Here is a 20,640-nt window from a genome sequence, read left to right as displayed (position 1 = left end):
CCTTGCCAATACTGTGGTCAGAAAGATAGGCAGTTGAGGAAGTCGATCGTAAAGTGAAGAATTTAGTCCATTGTGCAGTCTGAAACTGAGCGTGGAAAGGTAGTGAAGGATGTGTCGATCTTTTCTGAGAAGAACAAGAAGGTGGAGAAGTATCATCAGCAGGTAATTGTCGTTGACGTTCAGGCGTGGGACCAGAGTTGGTCCGATGTGGAACGGGCTGGCGATTCGAAAATTGCCGCACCGTAGAGGGAGAGGCCGGAAGCATAGTCAGAGGAGAGCGAAGGTCAGATAAATCAAAGGAGTCAGTCGAGGCCTCAGTACCTGAAGCAGGTGAGGAAACAGCACCGGGAAGAGGTACAGAGGCATGAGGAGTGTCCGAAGAGTGGTCCAAAGACGAGGCGGGGTCAGAACGGGGTGCGGTATCAAGAAGGGGCCCGGGGGAAGCAGGTTCATGGACTAGGGCTGCCATGGTTAGGTTACTTCTTTCTTTTTGTTTTTAAGAAAAAAAAAAAAAAAGAAGAAAATAAAATAAAAAAATAGAAAAAAGAATAAAAAAAGAGGGGACCGGGGAGGGATAGTTCCTAGGAGGAATGAAAGGGCCAGAAATCTCCCTCTGCGCCCAAGAGGACCTCAGCACCGCAAGTAGCGCAGATGCAGCATGGAACCCGTGCCATACCCTACCCATCATGCCAGTAAACCGGCAATCCGGGATAGCAACCTCACATCTGCCGAGCTACCTCGGTGGACAAAAGAGAGGGCGGCCGGAAATCCACCACAAAGCATACCTCCTTCGGCCACCACCCAGGGAATCTGAAAGGTGGCTTCCAGAGATACACCCGTCGCCCGAGAGACACCCAAAGCCACCCTCCGGGATACCGGAGAGGGATCAGGACATCTCCAGGCAATCCAGATTCCACGGCAAACTACGCCACCGCCAAGAACCTCAACGGAATGGGATGGACCCCGGTACCCTTTCCCCTACCTAGGAACTAGCATGCCTGTGGGAAAAAAAAAAAAAAAAAAAAAAAAGGAAGGGCAAAAGGGAGGGGTGGGGAGGAGGAGGAGGAAAGGAAAAAGGGGAGGATGGGATAGGGAACGGGGGATTGGGGGGTAATTAGGTTCGGTCTGAGGAAGTAGACCGACAGGTCTAATTCCTCAGACCAAGAGCCTCTTCACCACGCCAACGAGCCCCCCTTGAAGAGGTAAAAGTTCCTGAAAATATTCTCACCATATACCTAATACCTCCATCTCCCCATCTACTAACTCCCCTACTCTGTTTTTAACTGATAAATCCATACTTTTCCTAGGCTTTTTTAACTTGTTTAACTCGCTCCAAAATTTTTTCTTATTTTCATTAAAATTTCTTGACAGTGCCTCTCCCACTCTATCATCTGCTTTCCTTTTGCACTCTCTCACCACTCTCTTCACCTTTATTTTACTCTCCATATACTCTGCTCTTCTTATAACACTTCTGTTTTGTAAAAACCTCTCATAAGCTACCTTTCTCTCTTTTATCACACCCTTTACTTCATCATTCCACCAATCACTCCTCTTTCCTCCTGCCCCCACCCTCCTATAACCACAAACTTCTGCCCCACATTCTAATACTGCATTTTTAAAACTATTCCAACCCTCTTCAACCCCCCCCCACTACTCATCTTTGCACTAGCCCACCTTACTGCCAATAGTCGCTTATATTTCACCCGAACTTCCTCCTCCCTTAGTTTATACACTTTCACCTCCCTCTTACTTGTTGTTGCCACCTTCCTCTTTTCCCATCTACCTCTTACTCTAACTGTAGCTACAACTAAATAGTGATCCAATATATCAGTTGCCCCTCTATAAACATGTACATCCTGGAGCCTACCCATCAACCTTTTATCCACCAATACATAATCTAACAAACTACTTTCATTACATGCTACATCATACCTTGTATATTTATTTATCCTCTTTTTCATAAAATAAACTACATATTCACTTAAATTAATATATAGTCAGGATGTAAAAATAAAACACAGCAGTAATGGAGTCCAGTGTGATAATGTATTCATTGGCACACACACAAACACACTTATGCCTCATCACTTGTTGGGCAATGTGCTTCAAACATCACAAAAATATTCTTGACCACAGCCAACACTTCTACATGCAAGCCAAAGTCATATTCAGAATGAGTGTCAGTAGCAACAGTACTGAAGCACCACCATTAACTGGTGCTCACCAATGATCATGACTCAAGGTAATTATATTAAAGCTCCTTGTAAGAAACGCATTTCCTCTATTTCAATATTGGGCACATTGATCCCTAGCTCTTCAAAGTAACAATAAAAATGGACGAAGGGAAAAACTGTGGCATGGAATTTGTTTCATTCCAAAACCAAAGATGAGAGCACCAATAAGTGCATTCAGCAAGTTGGCCAACCAGAATGCATATTCTGAATACAACTGTTTCTTTCATTTTTGAAATTGTACTAAGCACCAACAGAAACAGTCTTTCATTACAAAAAAAGCTGATTGATCAGGTGAGAAGAGTTGGATCAATTTCTGCAGGTGTTACTGGTATATATGTAGCCCGACGCAGACACTTATTGATCACATCATTCAGACTCTCTCGTCCCCCACCTTCCAATGCACTCAGCATAACCTGAAAAGTAAAAAATTAGGATAATTAGTGAGAAAACAAACTACAACTATATATAGTTACAATATGAAATTTTCACAACTTACCAAAAAAATAGACTAGTAACATCTAAGATGTCTGTTACATACCAGTACATCATAGTGACCAGTCAGTGACATACTAGTACACATAATTCACAGCATCCTGAAATTTGTTGTGAGAAGCAAATTTTGGCTTTGAGATAAGAGACTGGTTCTGTGTAGTGTGCATGCACAACAACAACAACAAAAATCCTGTCCACGACAGTGCATGATGGGAACAGCTACCCTCTGAGCTTGCGTTTGTGTTGAAATAGTAACTTTGAGGCAGTGTGGAAGATGGTTTTCAAGGTTTTATTGGCTGTCAATAGATAGACAGGAAATCATACTAGTGAAATGCACAAGATTTGGGTCCTCTAAAGACTGAAAGAAGCCAGAAATGTCAAACTGGTGAGAAATAGTCAATTTTGGGGGATTTTTCAAGGGAAGGTTCAGAGTCTCCCCACTCCTCCCTGGGTCTGTTTTATGGATTTTTACCAGGTTGATGTCAATTACCAGGTTGATGTCAATTACCAGGTTGGCCTAAACTACGACAAAGCATTTATGGGTATGGTTTAACAGCCAAGAAATGGAAAAAAATGAATATTGTTTTGTGTGTAATGATGGAGCTGCCAGTCCTCCTAATAACTGTCACACTTTCACAAGGGTTGGCAGCTCATAGGTTACAATGGGGAAACTATAAATTTAAGAAAAAAGACAATAATATAGAGTGCTGCATGAACAGAAAACAGCCACCCATTTCTTGCAGCTCATAAAAATATAGTAGGGCCCCACTCATATGGCACATTAGATTCCAGGCTATCGCCGGAAAGCAGACATCGCCGGAAAGCAGAACACCATTTTTTCCACTTATGATATAAATGCCAGATAACAAGTTTACACTAATATATATTAAGTTAGCAATAGAATTAGACATTAAAAAACAATAATAAGTAAAATACACACACAGTACACGCATTACTTACCTCAAAATATTTGTAGTCTTAATGCAGGGTGAGAGGCGTATAAACAAGATAAAACGAACAAACAAGAGAACGAGTAAATGAAAGGACAGAGACACGGAGTCTGTAAGCAAGCAGACGAATGCATATAGTTATGGTTCATCCACGTTCATTTCCATGTTTGTGAAGCATATACTATAATACAAACACCTTACATTGTGCACAAGTTGTCTCCATGCTGGTTCAGTAGAATAAAGAAAGAGCAAAACTCCCATTTTCATTATTTTCTTTTTTACTAACACACTGGCTGATTCCCACCAAGGCAGGGCAGCCCGAAAAAGAAAAACTTTCACCATCATTCACTCCATCACTGTCTTGCCAGAAGGGTGCTCTACACTACAGTTTTTAAACTGCAACATTAACACCCCTCCTTCAGAGTGCAGGCACTGTACTTCCTATCTCCAGGACTCAAGTCCAGCCTGCCGGTTTCCCTGAACCCCTTCATAAATGTTACTTTGCTCACACTCCAACAGCACATCAAGTATTAAAAACCATTTGTCTCCATTCACTCCTATCAAACACACTCACGCATGCCTGCTGGAAGTCCAAGCCCCTCGCACACAAAACCTCCTTTACCCCCTCCCTCCAACCTTTCCTAGGACGACCCCTACCCCGCCTTCCTTCCACTACAGACTGATACACTCTTGAAGTCATTCTGATTCACTCCATTCTCTCTACATGTCCGAACAACGTCAACAACCCTTCCTCAGCCCTCTGGACAACACTTTTGGCAATCCCGCACCTCCTCCTAACTTCCAAACTACGAATTCTCTGCATTATATTCACACCACACATTGCCCTCAGACATGACATCTCCACTGCATCCAGCCTTCTCCTCGCTGCAACATTCATCACCCATGCTTCACACCCATATAAGAGCGTTGGTAAAACTATACTCTCATACATTCCCCTCTTTGCCTCCAAGGACAAAGTTCTTTGTCTCCACAGACTCCTAAGTGCACCACTCACCCTTTTCCCCTCATCAAATCTATGATTCACCTCATCTTTCATAGACCCATCCGCTGACACGTCCACTCCCAAATATCTGAATACATTCACCTCCTCCATACTCTCTCCCTACAATCTGATATCCAATCTTTCATCACCTAATCTCTTTATCCTCATAACCTCACTCTTTCCTGTATTCACTTTTAATTTTCTTCTTTTACATACCCTACCAAATTCATCCACCAACCTCTGCAACTTCTCTTCAGAATCTCCCAAGAGCACAGTGTTATCAGCAAATACCAACTGTGACAACTCCCACTTTATGTGTGATTCTTTATCTTTTAACTCCACGCCTCTTGCCAAGACCCTCACATTTACTTCTCTTACAACCCCATCTATAAATATACTGAACAACCACGGTGACATCACACATCCTTGTCTAAGGCCTACTTTTACTGGGAAATAATCTCCCTCTTTCCTACATATTCTAACTTGAGCCTCACTATTCTCATAAAAACTCTTCACTGCTTTCAGTAACCTACCTCCTATACTATACACCTGCAACATCTGCCACATTGCCCCCCTATCCACCCTGTCATACGCCTTTTCCAAATCCATAAATGCCACAAAAACCTCTTTAGACTTATCTAAATACTGTTCACTTATATGTTTCACTGTAAACACCTGGTCCACACACCCCCTACCTTTCCTAAAGCCTCCTTGTTCATCTGCTATCCTATTCTCTGTCTTACTCTTAATTCTTTCAATAATAACTCTACCATACACTTTACCAGGAATACTCAACAGACTTATCCCTCTATAATTTTTGCACTCTCTTTTGTCCCCTTTGCCTTTATACAAAGGAACTATGCATGCTCTCTGCCAATCCCTAGGTACCTTACCCTCTTCCATATATTTATTAAATAATAGCACCAACCACTCCAAAACTATATCCCCACCTGCTTTTAACATTTCTATCTTTATCCCATCAATCCCTGCTGCTTTACCCCCTTGCATGAGGATTTAATTAGAAAAATGCCTGCAACTAGTGGTGATGTGAGTAAATTTAAGGCCAGCAAAGGTTGGTTTGAGAGATTTAAGAATCGTAGTGGCATACATAGTGATAAGGCATAGTGAGGCTGCCAGTTCGGACCACAAAGCGGCTGAAAAATATGAGCATGAATTCAAGGATTACATAGACAGTGAAGGACTGAAACCTGAGCAAGTGTTTAATTGTGATGAAACAGGCCTTTTTTGGAAGAAAATGCCAAACAGGACCTATATTACTCAGGAGGAAAAGGCACTCCCAGGACATAAGCCTATGAAAGACAGGCTTACTCTGTTGATGTGTTCCAATGCTAGTGGTGATTGCAAAGTGAAGCCTTTATTGGTGTATCACTCTCAAACTCCCAGAGTGTTCAGGAAAAACAATGTCCTCAAGGCTAATTTGTGTGTGCTGGGAGGGCAAACAGTAAGGCATGGGTCACTAGGGACTTTTTCTATGACTGGTTACACCATGCATTTGCCTCCACTGTGAAAAATTACCTAATTGAAAAGAAATTAGACATTAAGTGCCTCCTGGTATTAGACAATGCTCCTGGTCATCCTTCAGATGTGGCAGAGCGACTTTCTGCAGAAATGAGCTTCATTAAGGTCAAGTTTTTGCCTCCTAATACCACTCCTCTCCTGCAGCCCATGGACCAGCAGGTCATTTCCAACTTCAAGAAACTGTACACAAAAGCTATGTTTGAAAGGTGCTTTGTAGTGACCTCAAAAACTCAAATGACTCTAAGAGAGTTTTGGAGAGGTCACTTTAGCATCCTCAACTGTGTAAACATTATAGGTAAGGCTTGGGAGGAAGTGACTAAGAGGACCTTGAACTCTGCTTGGAAGAAACTGTGGCCAGAATGTGTAGACAAAAGGGATTTTGAAGGGCTTGAGGCTAACCCTGGGAATCCTATGCCAGCTGAGGAATCCATTGTGGCATTGGGGAAGTCCTTGGGATTGGAGGTTAGTGGGGGGGATGTTGAAGAGTTGGTGGAAGAGGACAATGAAGAACTAACCACTGATGAGCTGCTGGATCATCTTCAACAGCAAGGGGCCAGACCTGAGGAAACTGCTCCAGAGGAGGGGATAGAGAAATTGAAGTTGTCTACTTCAAAGATTAAGGAAATGTGTGCAATGTGGATTAAAGTGCAAGCCATTTTTGATGAAAATCACCCTTACACAGCTATTGTAAGCCGTGTTGGCAACCTGTACACTGACAATGTTGTGAAACACTTTAGGAATGTCATAAAGGAACGGGAGGTACAGGCCTCTATGGACAGATATGTTGTGCGAGAGAGGTCCAGTGACTCTCAAGCTGGTCCTAGTGGCATTAAAAGAAGAAGGGAAGTAACCCCGGAAAAGGACTTGCCACCTCAAGTCCTAATGGAAGGGGATTCCCCTTCTAATCATTAACACCATCCACAGTCTCCCCTCCTCCCATCCCATCAATCATCACCAGATCTTCAATAAAGGTAAGTGTCATGTAACTGTGCATGTCTTCTTCAGTTTGTGTGTATTTAAATTAATATTTCATGTGGTAAAAATTTTTTTTTGTTCATACTTTGGAGTGTCAGGAACGGATTAATTTGATTTCCATTATTTCTTATACGGAAAATTAATTCGCCTAACGATAATTTCGCCTTACGTTGAGCTCTCAGGAACGGATTAATAGCGTTAGGCGAGGGTCCACTGTATATACGTTTGGGGCACTACACGTAAGAACATATATATATATATATGTTTGGGCCATTTAAGGGTTAATATATGTTAATGTAAATTTGTTTGCTAGTATTTATATGCATTTGTAAGTGAAAAAAATGGCTGTTCCACTTGACGGTGATTTCTGTTTTATGGCGGTAGCCCGGAACCTAACCTGCCGTATAAGTGGGGCTCTACTGTAATTGTATTTGTGTGTGTGTGTGTGTGTGTGTGTGTGTGTGTGTGTGTGTGTGTGTGTGTGTGTGTGTGTGTGTGTGTGTGTATGTATGTATGTATGTATGTATGTATGTATGTATGTATGTATGTATGTATGTATGTATGTGTGAGTCAATAAAGCTAGGGATCCTTAACCTTGTCAAACACTGTGTAAAAAAAAAAAAAAAAAAAGAGAGAGACAGAGAGAGAGACAGAGACACAGAGACAGAGACAGAGAGAGACAGAGAGAGACAGAGACAGAGAGAGAGAGAGAGACAGAGAGAGAGAGAGAGAGAGAGAGAGAGAGACAGAGACAGAGACAGAGAGAGAGAGAGAGAGAGAGAGAGAGACAGACAGAGAGAGAGACAGAGACAGAGAGAGAGACAGAGAAACAGAGACAGAGAGAGACAGAGACAGACAGACAGCCACCTGACCACACAGCCATCCAGCCAGCCACCTGACCAACCAGCCAGCTACCTGACTAGCCAGCCACTTGACCAGCCAGCCAGCCACTTGACCAGCCAGCCAGCCAGCCAGCCACCTGGCCAGCCAGTCAGCCAGCCAGTCAGCCAGCCACCTGACCAGCCAGCCAGCCATGTTGTTTACACAAACCCACACTCCTTTCCCTACCACCCACACTGCCTCCACCCTTACTGCCTTTCCCCACCTCCCACACTTTGGGAGAGTGATGTATTCCTTATGCTTGGCTTGGTGACAAAGGCGCACTGAATTACCACTCCCACAATGCAATGAGGGTGCATAGATTTGTTTTCTTACTGCACACACCACATAGACACATTCTATCACATGTAGGCCTACCAGCTCTCTCCTGCTCAATTTGAAGGTGCTAGAATTTACACACACACACACACACACACACACACACACACACACACACACACACACACACACACACACACACACACACACACACACACACACACACACGAACAGGATGTTCCAAAGAGGGGACACAGAAACTAGGGGTCACAATTGGAAGCTGAAGACTCAGATGAGTCACAGGGATGTTAGGAAGTACCTCTTCAGTCACAGAGTCGTCAGGAAGTGGAACAGCCTTGCAAGTGATGTAGTGGAGGCAGGAACCATACATAGCTTTAAGACAAGGTATGACAAAGCTCAGGAAGCAGAGAGAGAACCTAGTAGCAATCAGTGAAGAGGCAGGGCCAGGAACTGAGTCTCAACCCCTGCAACCACAATTAGGCGAGAACACACACACACACACACAGGAATCGACAAGGTGGATAGAGACAGGATGTTCCAGAGATGGGGCACAGCAACAAGGGGTCACAGTTGGAAGTTGAAGACACAGGGATGTTAGGAAGTATTTCTTCAGTCACACAGTTGTCACGAAGTGGAATAGTCTGGGAAGTGATGTAGTGGAGGTAGGATCCATACATAGCTTTAAGAAGAGGTATGATAAAGCTTATGAAGCAGGAAGTGTGACCCAGTAGCGATCAGTGAAGAGGCGGGGCCAGGAGCTGTGAATCGACCCCTGCAACAACTAGGTGAGCACAACTAGGCGAGTACACACACACACACACACACACACACACACACACACACACACACACACACACACACACACACACACACACACACAGTTCAGCAACTGGCTCCTCGAATTTAACCCCCACTAAATACGAAGTCATGAAGATTGGGGAAGGGCAAAGAAGACTGCAGACAGAGTATAGGCTAAGTGGGCAAAGACTGCAAACTTTGCTCAAGGAGAAAGGTCTTGGGGTGAGTATAACACTGAGCACATCTCCAGAAGCACACATCAACCAGATAACTTTGCAGCATATGGGTGCCTTGCAAACCTTAGAATAGCATTCTGATGCCTTAATAAGGAATCATTCAAGACACTGCACACCATGTATGTCAGGCCCATACAGGATTATGCAGCACCAGTTTGGAACACACCTGGTCAAGCACATCAAGAAATTAGAGAAAGTGCAAAGGTTTGCAACAAGGCTAGTTCAAGAGCCAAGGGGAATGTCCCACGAAGAAATGGTAAAGGATATCGGCCTGACGACACTGGAGGACAGGAGGGTTAGGGGAGACATGATAATGACATACAAAATACTGCATGGAATAGATGAGGTGAACAGAGACAGGATGTTCCAGAGAGGGGACACAGAAACAAGGGATCACAATTGGAAGCCAAAGACTCAGAGGAGTCAAAGGGATGTTAAGAAGTATTTCTTCAGTCATAGAGTTGTCAAGAAGTGGAATAGTCTAGCAAGTTATGTAGTGGAGGCAGGAACCATACATAGTTTTAAGACGAGGTATGATAAAGCTCATGGAGCAGGAGCTGAGTCTCGACCCCTGCAGCCACAATTAGGTAAGTACAATTAGTTGAATACGTATGTACGTACACACACACACACACACACACAAAAGTTGGGGGGTCTGGATGTAAGTTATGCATCAGTAATTTCACCCAATTTGAGGCCAATTTTAGGACCATTCTGCTGCACAATTTGGCCAAATTCCTTGATATTTCACTACTCTGCCTTCTTTTCTATCAACCGAGTGCAAGAAACAATTCATTTAACTATTTGAACTATCCTGTAAATTGCACAGAAGTTGGTAATTTGGCCAATTTTACATAAATTTCATCATAATTCAATTTAATCCTTTCACTGTCGGTCCTGTAATATTACGGCTTGCAAGCCAGTGTTGGTCCTGTAATAATACACTAAAATTCTAGCGGCTTGCAATCTTGCTGGAGAAAGCTGGTAGGCCTACATATGAGAGAATGGGTCTAAGTGGTCATTGTGTGCAGTATAAAAAAAAAATCCTGCAGCACGAGAAAAAAAAAACTGACAGTGTTTTACGTTTAAAACGGCAACTTTGAGGTGTATTTTCGTATGGTATTTATAGTTGCATTCTTGTTTTCTTGGTTTCACTTGACAGAATGGAAGATATATTACAGAAACAGAGATGATTTTGAATGGTTTACGGACTAAAATTGAGCTCAAAGTAGCAGAAATGCTCAAGTTTTGCCAGTGTTCAAGAGTAAACAAATCACGTCACACGTCCAATACACGTAAACTGGTGGGTCTAATGTGCTTTCACAAATGCGCTGATATTATTTATACCATTTTTACAATAATGCAGTAGTCTGCATAACAATAAATTTTCTATTTTTTATGTGAATAAAAATTCAAAATGGAAAGCAAGCGTAATGTAAGATGGGCATGGAGATGTGACTAACGAACAGAGAAAATGTTATTTTAGTGCTAAGAATGTTTGCAGTGTTGATTCTGGGCCCTATTTCGAAATCGGCCTTCCTTGAATTGTGTATGAAATTGGCCAAATTACCAATTTCTGATCACTTTATTGGGTAGTTGAAATTGGTAAATGGGTGGTTTCTTGTACTCAATCAATAAAACAAAAGGAGTTCTAGCAAAATAGCTACGAGTTTTGTAGACTGGAACAATGGAATTGGTCAAAACTAGGGCTCAAAGTGGGCAAAATCGCCAATGCGTAAATATCACAGAGACCATTAACTTTGCGAGCGTAATTCTGTAAGTTTTCCATCAAATTCTGTTCTTTTGGTTTCATTACCATCGGGAAAAGATTCTCTATCATTTTATATGAATTTTTTTTTTTTTTTAAATTCTTAGACACTGAGAGCAAGTTTGTGAACAGAGGTCTCAACAGTGAAAGGGTTAAAAGCAGAGTTCAAAATAAAGTGCAGGCATTCCAGCCAATAAAGCAACATTTCTTCTGTTCATTAATCACATCACAGCTTCTCCTATATTACACTTGTCCTCTATTTTGACTCCCCAAATAAATTTGAAGACTGATTGGTCAAGATTTAGTCTATCTCAAAAATAAAAGACCTAGTAAAAACCCATAAAACAGACCTGAGAGGAAGGTGGGGGGTTGTCTTTCCTCAGAAAAACTGCAAATATTTAATATTTTTTGCCACTTTGATGTCTATTTCAGGCGACTTCTGGTCTACTAAATCATCTCTATTTCATTAGTATGTCTTCCACCATCAAATGATACCAAGAAAGAGCCAATAAGAGCATATTACTCTAGAAAATACCTAAGTCACCATATTAAACCAAACAAGGTCAGAGGTTTGCTTTTCCCATCATGTACTGCATGGGGAAGGATATTATTTTATACTGTGCACACTCACCACAGAAACCCATTTTCTCATGTTTATGGCAAAATTTACTACTTACACCATACTTAAGGATGCTGTTAAGACTTGGCGAGTGACACTGGCATCAATGATGTAGATCTACATGGAAGATTGGAAAAGTTATACAAGGCTAAAGGTGTACTTGAAATCATTTGTACACATCTTCCATTTAAACATGGTATTGATCAGAGAAGCTGTACCACTGGTTACTGAAGATGGAACAGTACTAGTAAAACTCTGCTCCTCTACCTGCAAAAAGTTCATTAAAAAATGCAATTACAAATTGGCAATTACAATATTACCTGTATTCCTTGGTCCCCTTCCTTTAGTTGAAGCAAAGCAATCAGGGCCATTTCTGCTGATGATCGCACCACTTGATTCTTCTCCCTTGTGCCATTAATCAACATGGGTATAAGAGGGCGGGCTACGTCGATGGGCAAGAGGGAGCCATTCGCTGCTGCCAAAGACTCGGCTGCATACTGACAAGCTTGGCACATGCCTTGCTTCACTTCATTACTGTTGTGGTTGATAAGCTGTTGAGGAAAGTGAAATGCTAAATTAAAAATTATTAGATATTGCTACAGGAACATAAGTATGACTTAGGCAACAGCTGAGTAGCAACTGAGTAACAAAGGACCCCAATGGAAATAAGTCACTGTCTGGCTTTTTTGGGTTATCCTAGGTTCTCTACACATATGCTGCTATGTATGATAATTCAATGTAACTGTATTTGTGTATACCTGAATAAACTTACTTAAGATGTTTCACCTGCCCAGTAGGCTTCTTTAAGTACTTTATTGCTCAACCAATAATTCTGGGTAAGAATTATTGGATTTATTACTACACTAATACAAAAGTTAGAGGTATTGGGAAGATGGAGGGAATATTTTGAGGAATTGTTAAATGTTGATGAAGATAGGGAAGCTGTGATTTCGTGTATAGGGCAAGGAGGAATAACATCTTGTAGGAGTGAGGAAGAGCCAGTTGTGAGTGTGGGGGAAGTTCGTGAGGCAGTAGGTAAAATGAAAGGGGGTAGGCAGCCGGGATTGATGGGATAAAGATAGAAATGTTAAAAGCAGGTGGGGATATAGTTTTGGAGTGGTTGGTGCAATTATTTAATAAATGTATGGAAGAGGGTAAGGTACCTAGTGATTGGCAGAGAGCATGCATAGTTCCTTTGTATAAAGGCAAAGGGGATAAAAGAGAGAGCAAAAATTATAGGGGGATAAGTCTGTTGAGTATACCTGGTAAAGTGTATGGTAGAGTTATAATTGAAAGAATTAAGAGTAAGACGGAGAATAGGATAGCAGATGAACAAGGAGGCTTTAGGAAAGGTGAGGGGTGTGGACCAGGTGTTTACAGTGAAACATATAAGTGAACAGTATTTAGATAAGGCTAAAGAGGTCTTTGTGGCATTTATGGATTTGGAAAAGGCGTATGACAGGGTGGATAGGGGGCAATGTGGCAGATGTTGCAAGTGTATGGTGTAGGAGGTAGGTTACTGAAAGCAGTGAAGAGTTTTTACGAGGATAGTGAGGCTCAAGTTAGAGTATGTAGGAAAGAGGGAAATTTTTTCCCAGTAAAAGTAGGCCTTAGACAAGGATGTGTGATGTCACCGTGGTTGTTTAATATATTTATAGATGGGGTTGTAAGAGAAGTAAATGCGAGGGTCTTGGCAAGAGGCGGTGGAGTTAAAAGATAAAGAATCACACACAAAGTGGGAGTTGTCACAGCTGCTCTTTGCTGATGACACTGTGCTTTTGGGAGATTCTGAAGAGAACTCAGAGATTGGTGGATGAATTTGGTAGGGTGTGCAAAAGAAGAAAATTAAAGGTGAATACAGGAAAGAGTAAGGTTATGAGGATAACAAAAGATTAGGTGATGAAAGATTGAATATCAGATTGGAGGGAGAGATGGTAGGAGGTGAGCGTATTCAGATATTTGGGAGTGGAGCGTGTCAGCGGATGGGTCTATGAAAGATGAGGTGAATCATAGAATTGATGAGGGGAAATAGAGTGAGTGGTGCACTTAGGAGTCTGTGGAGACAAAGAACTTTGTCCTTAGAGGCAAAAGAGGGGGAATGTATGAGAGTATAGTTTACCAACGCTCTTATATGGGTGTGAAGCGTGGGTGATGAATGTTGCAGCGAGGAGAAGGCTGGAGGCAGTGGAGATGTCATGTCTGAGGGCAATGTGTGGTGTGAATATAATGCAGAGAATTCGTAGTTTGGAAGTTAGGAGGAGGTGCGGGATTACCAAAACTGTTGTCCAGAGGGCTGAGGAAGGGTTGTTGAGGTGGTTCGGACATGTAGAGAGTGGAGCGAAACAGAATGACTTCAAGAGTGTATCAGTCTGTCGAGGAGGGGAAGATGTTGTAGTAGAGGGTTACTGGAACTGATATCAGCACACTTCTGGCAAGACAGTGATTGCATGTATTATGGGAATGAGTTTCCTCTCTGTACTGTGATCACTACCTTGTAGGAGATGGCCAGTACAATCAAAACAGAAACATTGTTGAGGATATGAACAGATGAGGTGTGTGTGTGTGTGTGTGTGTGTGTGTGTGTGTGTGTGTGTGTGTGTGTGTGTGTGTGTGTGTGTGTGTGTGTGTGCGCGTGTGTGTGCATGTGTGTGCGTGTGTGTGAGTGTGTCCGTGTGTGAGTGTGTCCGTGTGTGGTGCATCCATGTGTGGTGCGTCCGTGTGTGTCCGTGTCCGTGTGTGTGTGTCCATGTGTGTGTGCGTCCGTGTGTGTGTGTCCGTGTGTGTGTCCGTGTGTGTGTCCGTGTGTGTGTCCGTGTGTGTGTCCGTGTGTGTGTCCGTGTGTGTGTCCGTGTGTGTGTCCGTGTGTGTGTCCGTGTGCGTGTGTCCGTGTGTGTCCGTGTGTGTGCCCGTGTCCATGTCCGTGTGTGCGTGTACTCACCTAGTTGTACTCACCTGGTTGAGGTTGCGGGGGTCGAGTCCGAGCTCCTGGCCCCGCCTCTTCACTGATCGCTACTAGGTCACTCTCCCTGAACCGTGAGCTTTATCATACCTCTGTGTGCGTGTGTGTGTGTGTGCACACGTGCGTGTGTCTGTGCGTGCATGTGTGTGTGTGGGTGTCCATGTGTGTGTCCGTGTGAGTGTCCGTGTGAGTGTCCGTGTGAGTGTCCGTGTGTGTGTGTGTGTCCTAACATCCCTTTGATTCATCTGAGTCTTCAACTTCCAATTGTGACCTCTTGTGTCTGTGTCCCTTCTCTGGAACATCCCGTCTTTGTCCACCTTGTCTATTTCGCACAGTATTTTATATGTTGTTATCATGTCTCCCCTGACCCTCCTGTCCTCCAGTGTCATCAGGCCAATTTCCCTCAACCTTTCTTCGTAGGACAATCCCCGTAGCTCTGGGACTAGCCTTGTTGCAAACCTTTGCACTTTCTCTAATTTCTTGACGTGCTTGACTAGGTGTGGATTCCAAACTGGTGCTGCATACTCCAGTATGGGCCTGATGTAAATGGTATACAGAGTCTTAAACGAATCCTTACTGAGGTATCGGAATGCTATCCGCAGGTTTGCCAGGCGCCCGTATGCTGCAGCAGTTATCTGATTGATGTGCGCCTCAGGAGATATGCTCGGTGTTATACTCACCCCCAGATCTTTTTCCTTGAGTGAGGTTTGCAGTCTTTGGCCATCTATACTATATTGTGTCTGCGGTCTTCTTTGCCCTTCCCCAATCTTCATGACTTTGCATTAGGCAGGGTTAAATTCAAGGAGCCAGTTGCTGGACCAGGCTTGTAGCCTGTCCAGGTCTCTTTGTAGTCCTGCCTGATCCTCATCCGATTTGATTCTTCTCATTAACTTCGCATCATCTGCAAACAAGGACACTTCTGAGTCTATCCCTTCCATTATATCGTTCACATATACCAAGAACAGCACAGGTCCTGGGACTGACCCCTGTGGAACCCCGCTTGTCACAGGCGCCCACTCTGACACCTCGTCGCATACCATGACTAGTTGTTGCCTCCCTGTCAGATAATCTCTGATCCATTGCAGTGCCTTTCCTGTTATGAGTGCCTGATCCTCTAGCTTTTGCAGTAACCTCTTGTGAGGAACTGTGTCGAAAGCCTTCTTGCAGTCCAAAAATATGCAGTCGATCCACCCCTCTCTCTCTTGTCTTACTTCTGTCACCTTGTCATAAAACTCCAGTAGGTTTGTGACACAGGATTTTCCTTCCCTGAAACCGTGCTGGTTGTCAATTATACACTTGTTTCTTTCTAGGTGCCCCACCACTCTCCTCCTGATGATCTTCTCCATGACCTTGCATACTATACACGTTAGTGATACAGGTCTGTAGTTTAGTGCCTCATGTCTGTCTCCCTTTTTAAAAATTGGGACTACATTTGCCATTTTCCATACCTCAGGGAGTTGCCCAGTTTCAAATGATGTGTTGAAAATCTTTGTTAATGGCTCACACAATATCTCTGCTCCCTATTTAAGGACCCACGGAGAGATGTTGTCTGGTCCCACCGCCTTTGAGGTGTCAAGTTCGCATAGCAGCTTCTTCACCTCCTCCTTGGTTATATGTACCTCATCCAGCACTTGCTGGTGTACCCCCCTGTTCTGATTTCCTGGAGTCCTACTGGTTTCCACTGTAAATGCCTCTTTAAATCTTGTGTTGATCTCCTGACATACCTCCCGGTCGTTTCTTGTGAATTCCCCATCACACTTCCTCAGTCTGATTACCTGGTCCTTGACTGTTGTTTTCCTCCTGATGTGGCTGTACAACAGCTTCGGGTCAGTCTTTACTTTTGATGCTATGTCATTTTCATATTGTCTCTGAGCCTCCCTTCTTATATGTGCATATTCGTTTCTAGCTCTTCAGCTGATTTCTTTATTTTATTGAGTTCTCTGTCTTCTGTACCTTTTCCATTCTCTAGTACACCTAGTTTTTGCCTCCCTACACCTTTGGGTGAACCAAGGACTCGTTCTTTTCTTCCCATTATTTCTGTTTCCCTTGGGAACAAACCTCTCCTCTGCCTCCTTGCATTTTGTTGTCACATAGTCCATCATTTCTTGTACTGGTTTTCCTGTCAGTTCCCTCTCCCACTGAATGTCTTGAAGGAAGTTCCTCATGCCTGAGTAGTTCCCCCTTTTGTAGTTTGGTTTTTCCCAGCCTATTCCTGCTACTCTCTCCACTTGGAGCTCAACTATGTAGTCGAAGCACAGAACCACATGATCACTAGCTCCCAGGGGCCTTTCATACATGATACCCTCGATGTCCGAACTACTCAAGGTGGATACAAGCCTTGCTGGTTCATCCTCTCCTCTCTCTCTGGTAGTGTCTCTAACATGTTGATGCATGAGGTTTTCCAGTACCACATCCATCATCTTGGCTCTCCATGTTTCGGGACCCCCATTGGGCTCCAGGTTTTCCCAGTCAATCTCCTTGTGATTGAAATCACCCATAACTAGTAACTTTGCTCCCCCCCATGTGTGCTCTCCTGGCCACCTCAGCTAATGTGTCGATCATTGCTCTGTTGCTCTCATCGTATTCTTCTCTTGGCCTCCTGCAGTTCTGTGGTGGGTTGTACATTACTGCAATTATCACCTTATGTCCCTCAGACTGGATTGTTCCTACTAAGTAGTCCCTTTCGCCCGTGCCATCCATTCCTTCCATTTTCTCAAAACCCCACTGGTTTTTAATGAGCAGTGCAACTCCTCCTCCCCCTCTCCTCCCTCTGTCTTTCCTGAGGATTTGATATCCAGATGGAAAGATTGAATCTGTTATTATTCTGGTGAGCTTTGTTTCTGCGAGTGCTATTATGTCTGGGGATGTCGCCTTGATTCTTTCATGCCACTCCTCATACTTGTTTGTTATTCCATCTGCATTTGTATACCACACCTTCAACTTCTTTTCTAAGACTGTGGTCTGGGAGGTATATTGGGGTTGGGGAAGTGGGAGACCTGGCAAGGAACTATGGGTTGTTGCTGTGGGGGTGGAGTTTGTAATGTAGTGGGTGGGGGCATTCGATGTGGCATGGGTGTTTTGATTTAGAGTGTTTGTGTGTGTGTGTGTTTCTGTGTGTGTGTGTGTGTGTTTATGTGTGTGTGTGTGTGTGTGTGTGTGTGTGTGTGTGTGTGTGTGTGTGTGTGTGTGTGTGTGTGTTTGTGTGTCTGTGTGTGTCTGTGTGTGTCTGTGTGTGTGTGTGTGTGTGTGTGTGTGTGTGTGTGTGTCTGTGTGTGTGTCTGTGTGTCTGTGTGTGTGTCTGTGTGTGTGTCTGTGTGTGTGTCTGTGTGTGTGTGTCTGTGTGTGTGTGTGTGTGTCTGTGTGTGTGTGTGTGTGTGTGTGTGTGTCTGTGTGTGTGTGTGTGTGTGTGTGTGTGTCTGTGTGTGTCTGTGTGTGTCTGTGTGTGTGTGTGTGTGTGTGTGTGTGTGTGTGTGTGTGTGTGTGTGTCTGTGTGTGTGTGTGTGTGTGTGTGTGTGTGTCTGTGTGTGTGTGTGTGTGTGTGTGTGTGTGTGTGTGTGTGTCTGTGTGTGTGTGTGTCTGTGTGTGTGTCTGTGTGTGTGTCTGTGTGTGTGTCTGTGTGTGTGTGTCTGTGTGTGTGTCTGTGTGTGTGTCTGTGTGTGTGTCTGTGTGTGTGTCTAACAACAGTGTTGACCTTGTCGTCTTGAACTCTAGATAACAACAGTGTTGACCTTGTTGTCTTGAACTCTAGATAACAACAGTGTTGACCTTGTTGTCTTGAACTCTAGATAACAACAGTGTTGACCTTGTTGTCTTGAACTCTAGATAACAACAGTGTTGACCTTGTTGTCTTGAACTCTAGATAACAACACAGTGTTGACCTTGTTGTCTTGAACTCTAGATAACAACACAGTGTTGACCTTGTTGTCTTGAACTCTAGATAACAACACAGTGTTGACCTTGTTGTCTTGAACTCTAGATAACAACAGTGTTGACCTTGCTTTTACTACTCAAACTGAAATGATGTTTTCAAACAAAAACATTTCAGCTGTCATCCTTGGAGCTACATAATAAAGTATAAGTACATACAGCAACCTCTATGGGCAGAACCATCACGAATACTAAAAAAAAAAAAAAAAAAAAAAAATCTACAGTAGAATAAATCCTCAATTGACCAGAGTAATGGAAAGGGAAGCATATGGCTGGTATTGTGGTTGTTAGGTATGAGAATGTTTTACCTTCATCACAACAATAATGGACAGATCTTGCAACCAAACATTATTCATTGTTTTAGAATCAGTTGACGCAGCAGATTTTGTCCTGCATAAATTTTATCAAGTTGATTAAACTGAGGTGGGTTAAATCAAGTTTAGTGTACTAGTTTATACACAGCTCACCTTTGCAAAAGGTTGAAGAAGAGACATGGGCACAGAGCCACCACTAATAAGCTGGTAAGTAATAAAGAAGGAAACGCCAGACATAGCATTCTCCACCAGGGCCAGGCGATCAGAGGAGAGGTAGGAGAGAAGTGTTGAAGATATCTCATCTGGCTGGGCCACATCTAAAAGCTTAGCTGGTGCAGCTTTCAAAGCTGAGAAGAGTGCTGCAGATCTTCCATGGCGAATAGTCCAATCTGAATTACAATTATCCTCTGAAAAAAAAAGTGGTGCAACCTCGATAAGAATAACAAAATCAACTATTGGATTAGGTATAGAATTAATTAAATACCGATTATAATGAAGTACAGTGGACCCCCGCATAACGATGGCATCGCATAGCGATTTTTCCGCATAACGATTACTTTTATCGCAAAATTTTTGCCCCGCATACCGATTAAAAACCCGCATACCGATTTTCGTCCGAGACGCGTCCAATGTGCCCTCACATGTGCCGGCCGTCCCATTGTTTACCAGCCAGCCTCCGCGGTAACATCCAAGCATACACTCGGAATATTTCGTATTATTACAGTGTTTTCGGTGGTGTTTCTGGAAAATAAGTGACCATGGGCCCCAAGAAAGCTTCTAGTGCCAACCCTGTGGTAAAAAGGGTGAGAATTAGTATGGAAATTAAGAAAGATTTTGAAGGGTTTGGGGCTAACCCTGAGAAGCCTATGCCAGTTGTGGAATCCATTGTGCCTACTTCAAAGATTAAGGAAATGTGTGCAGAGTGGTTTGAACTGCAAACCTTTATAGATGAAAATCACCCTGACACAGCTGTTGCAAGCCGTGCTTGTGACTATTTCAATGACAATGTTATGGCCCATTTTAGGAAAGTCTTGAAGAAACGGGAGGTACAGAGCTCTATGGACAGATTTGTTGTGCGACAGAGGTCCAGTGACTCTGAAGCTGGTCCTAGTGGCATTAAAAGAAGAAGGGAAGTAACCCCAGAAAAGGACTTGCTACCTCAAGTCCTAATGGAAGGGGATTCCCCTTCTAAACAGTAAGAAGATAATGCTCTCCCCCTCCTCCCATCCCATCAATCATCACCAGATCTTCAATAAAAGTAAGTGTCATGTAATTGTGCATGCCTTTTTCAGTTTGTGTGTATTAAAATTAACATTTCATGTGGTAAAAAAAAATTTTTTTCATACTTTTGGGCGTCTTGCACGGATTAATTTTATTTCCATTATTTCTTATGGGGAAAATTAATTCGCATAACGATTATTTCGCATAACGATGAGCCCTCTTGCACGGATTAAAATCGTTAACCGGGGGTCCACTGTACTTAAATATTATTAATTTATATAAAGAAGATCAATTCCTATAAAACAATATTAGAGCAACCTAATGCACAATGACCCCTACATACCATATTGTAAGGACAGTTTCCTAATACAGGTGGGCCCCACTTTACAATGCTTCACTTTACTTTGTTTTTTTAAAGTTACTGTG

At 43.1% G+C, this 20,640-nt stretch overlaps 1 protein-coding gene across 1 annotated transcript in view; it reads right to left on the bottom strand.

Annotated features, from left to right (window-relative positions):
• Window positions 1-2,024: 2,024 nt before the first annotated feature.
• Window positions 2,025-20,640, bottom strand: part of LOC128685516 (stalled ribosome sensor GCN1) — a gene marked incomplete at its 5' end in the record, with an annotated part of 74,614 nt that continues 55,998 nt past the window's right edge. The window contains 3 exon segments of the mRNA XM_070080896.1: window positions 2,025-2,647; window positions 12,114-12,344; window positions 19,147-19,400. Coding sequence (XP_069936997.1) covers window positions 2,522-2,647; window positions 12,114-12,344; window positions 19,147-19,400 — 611 coding nt within the window.

Source organism: Cherax quadricarinatus, unplaced genomic scaffold (assembly GCF_038502225.1).
Source record: "Cherax quadricarinatus isolate ZL_2023a unplaced genomic scaffold, ASM3850222v1 Contig1202, whole genome shotgun sequence".
Taxonomy (NCBI): Eukaryota; Metazoa; Arthropoda; class Malacostraca; order Decapoda; family Parastacidae; genus Cherax; species Cherax quadricarinatus.
Note: the sequence above shows the minus strand (reverse complement) of the source record. Positions and strands in the feature narration are given on the sequence as shown.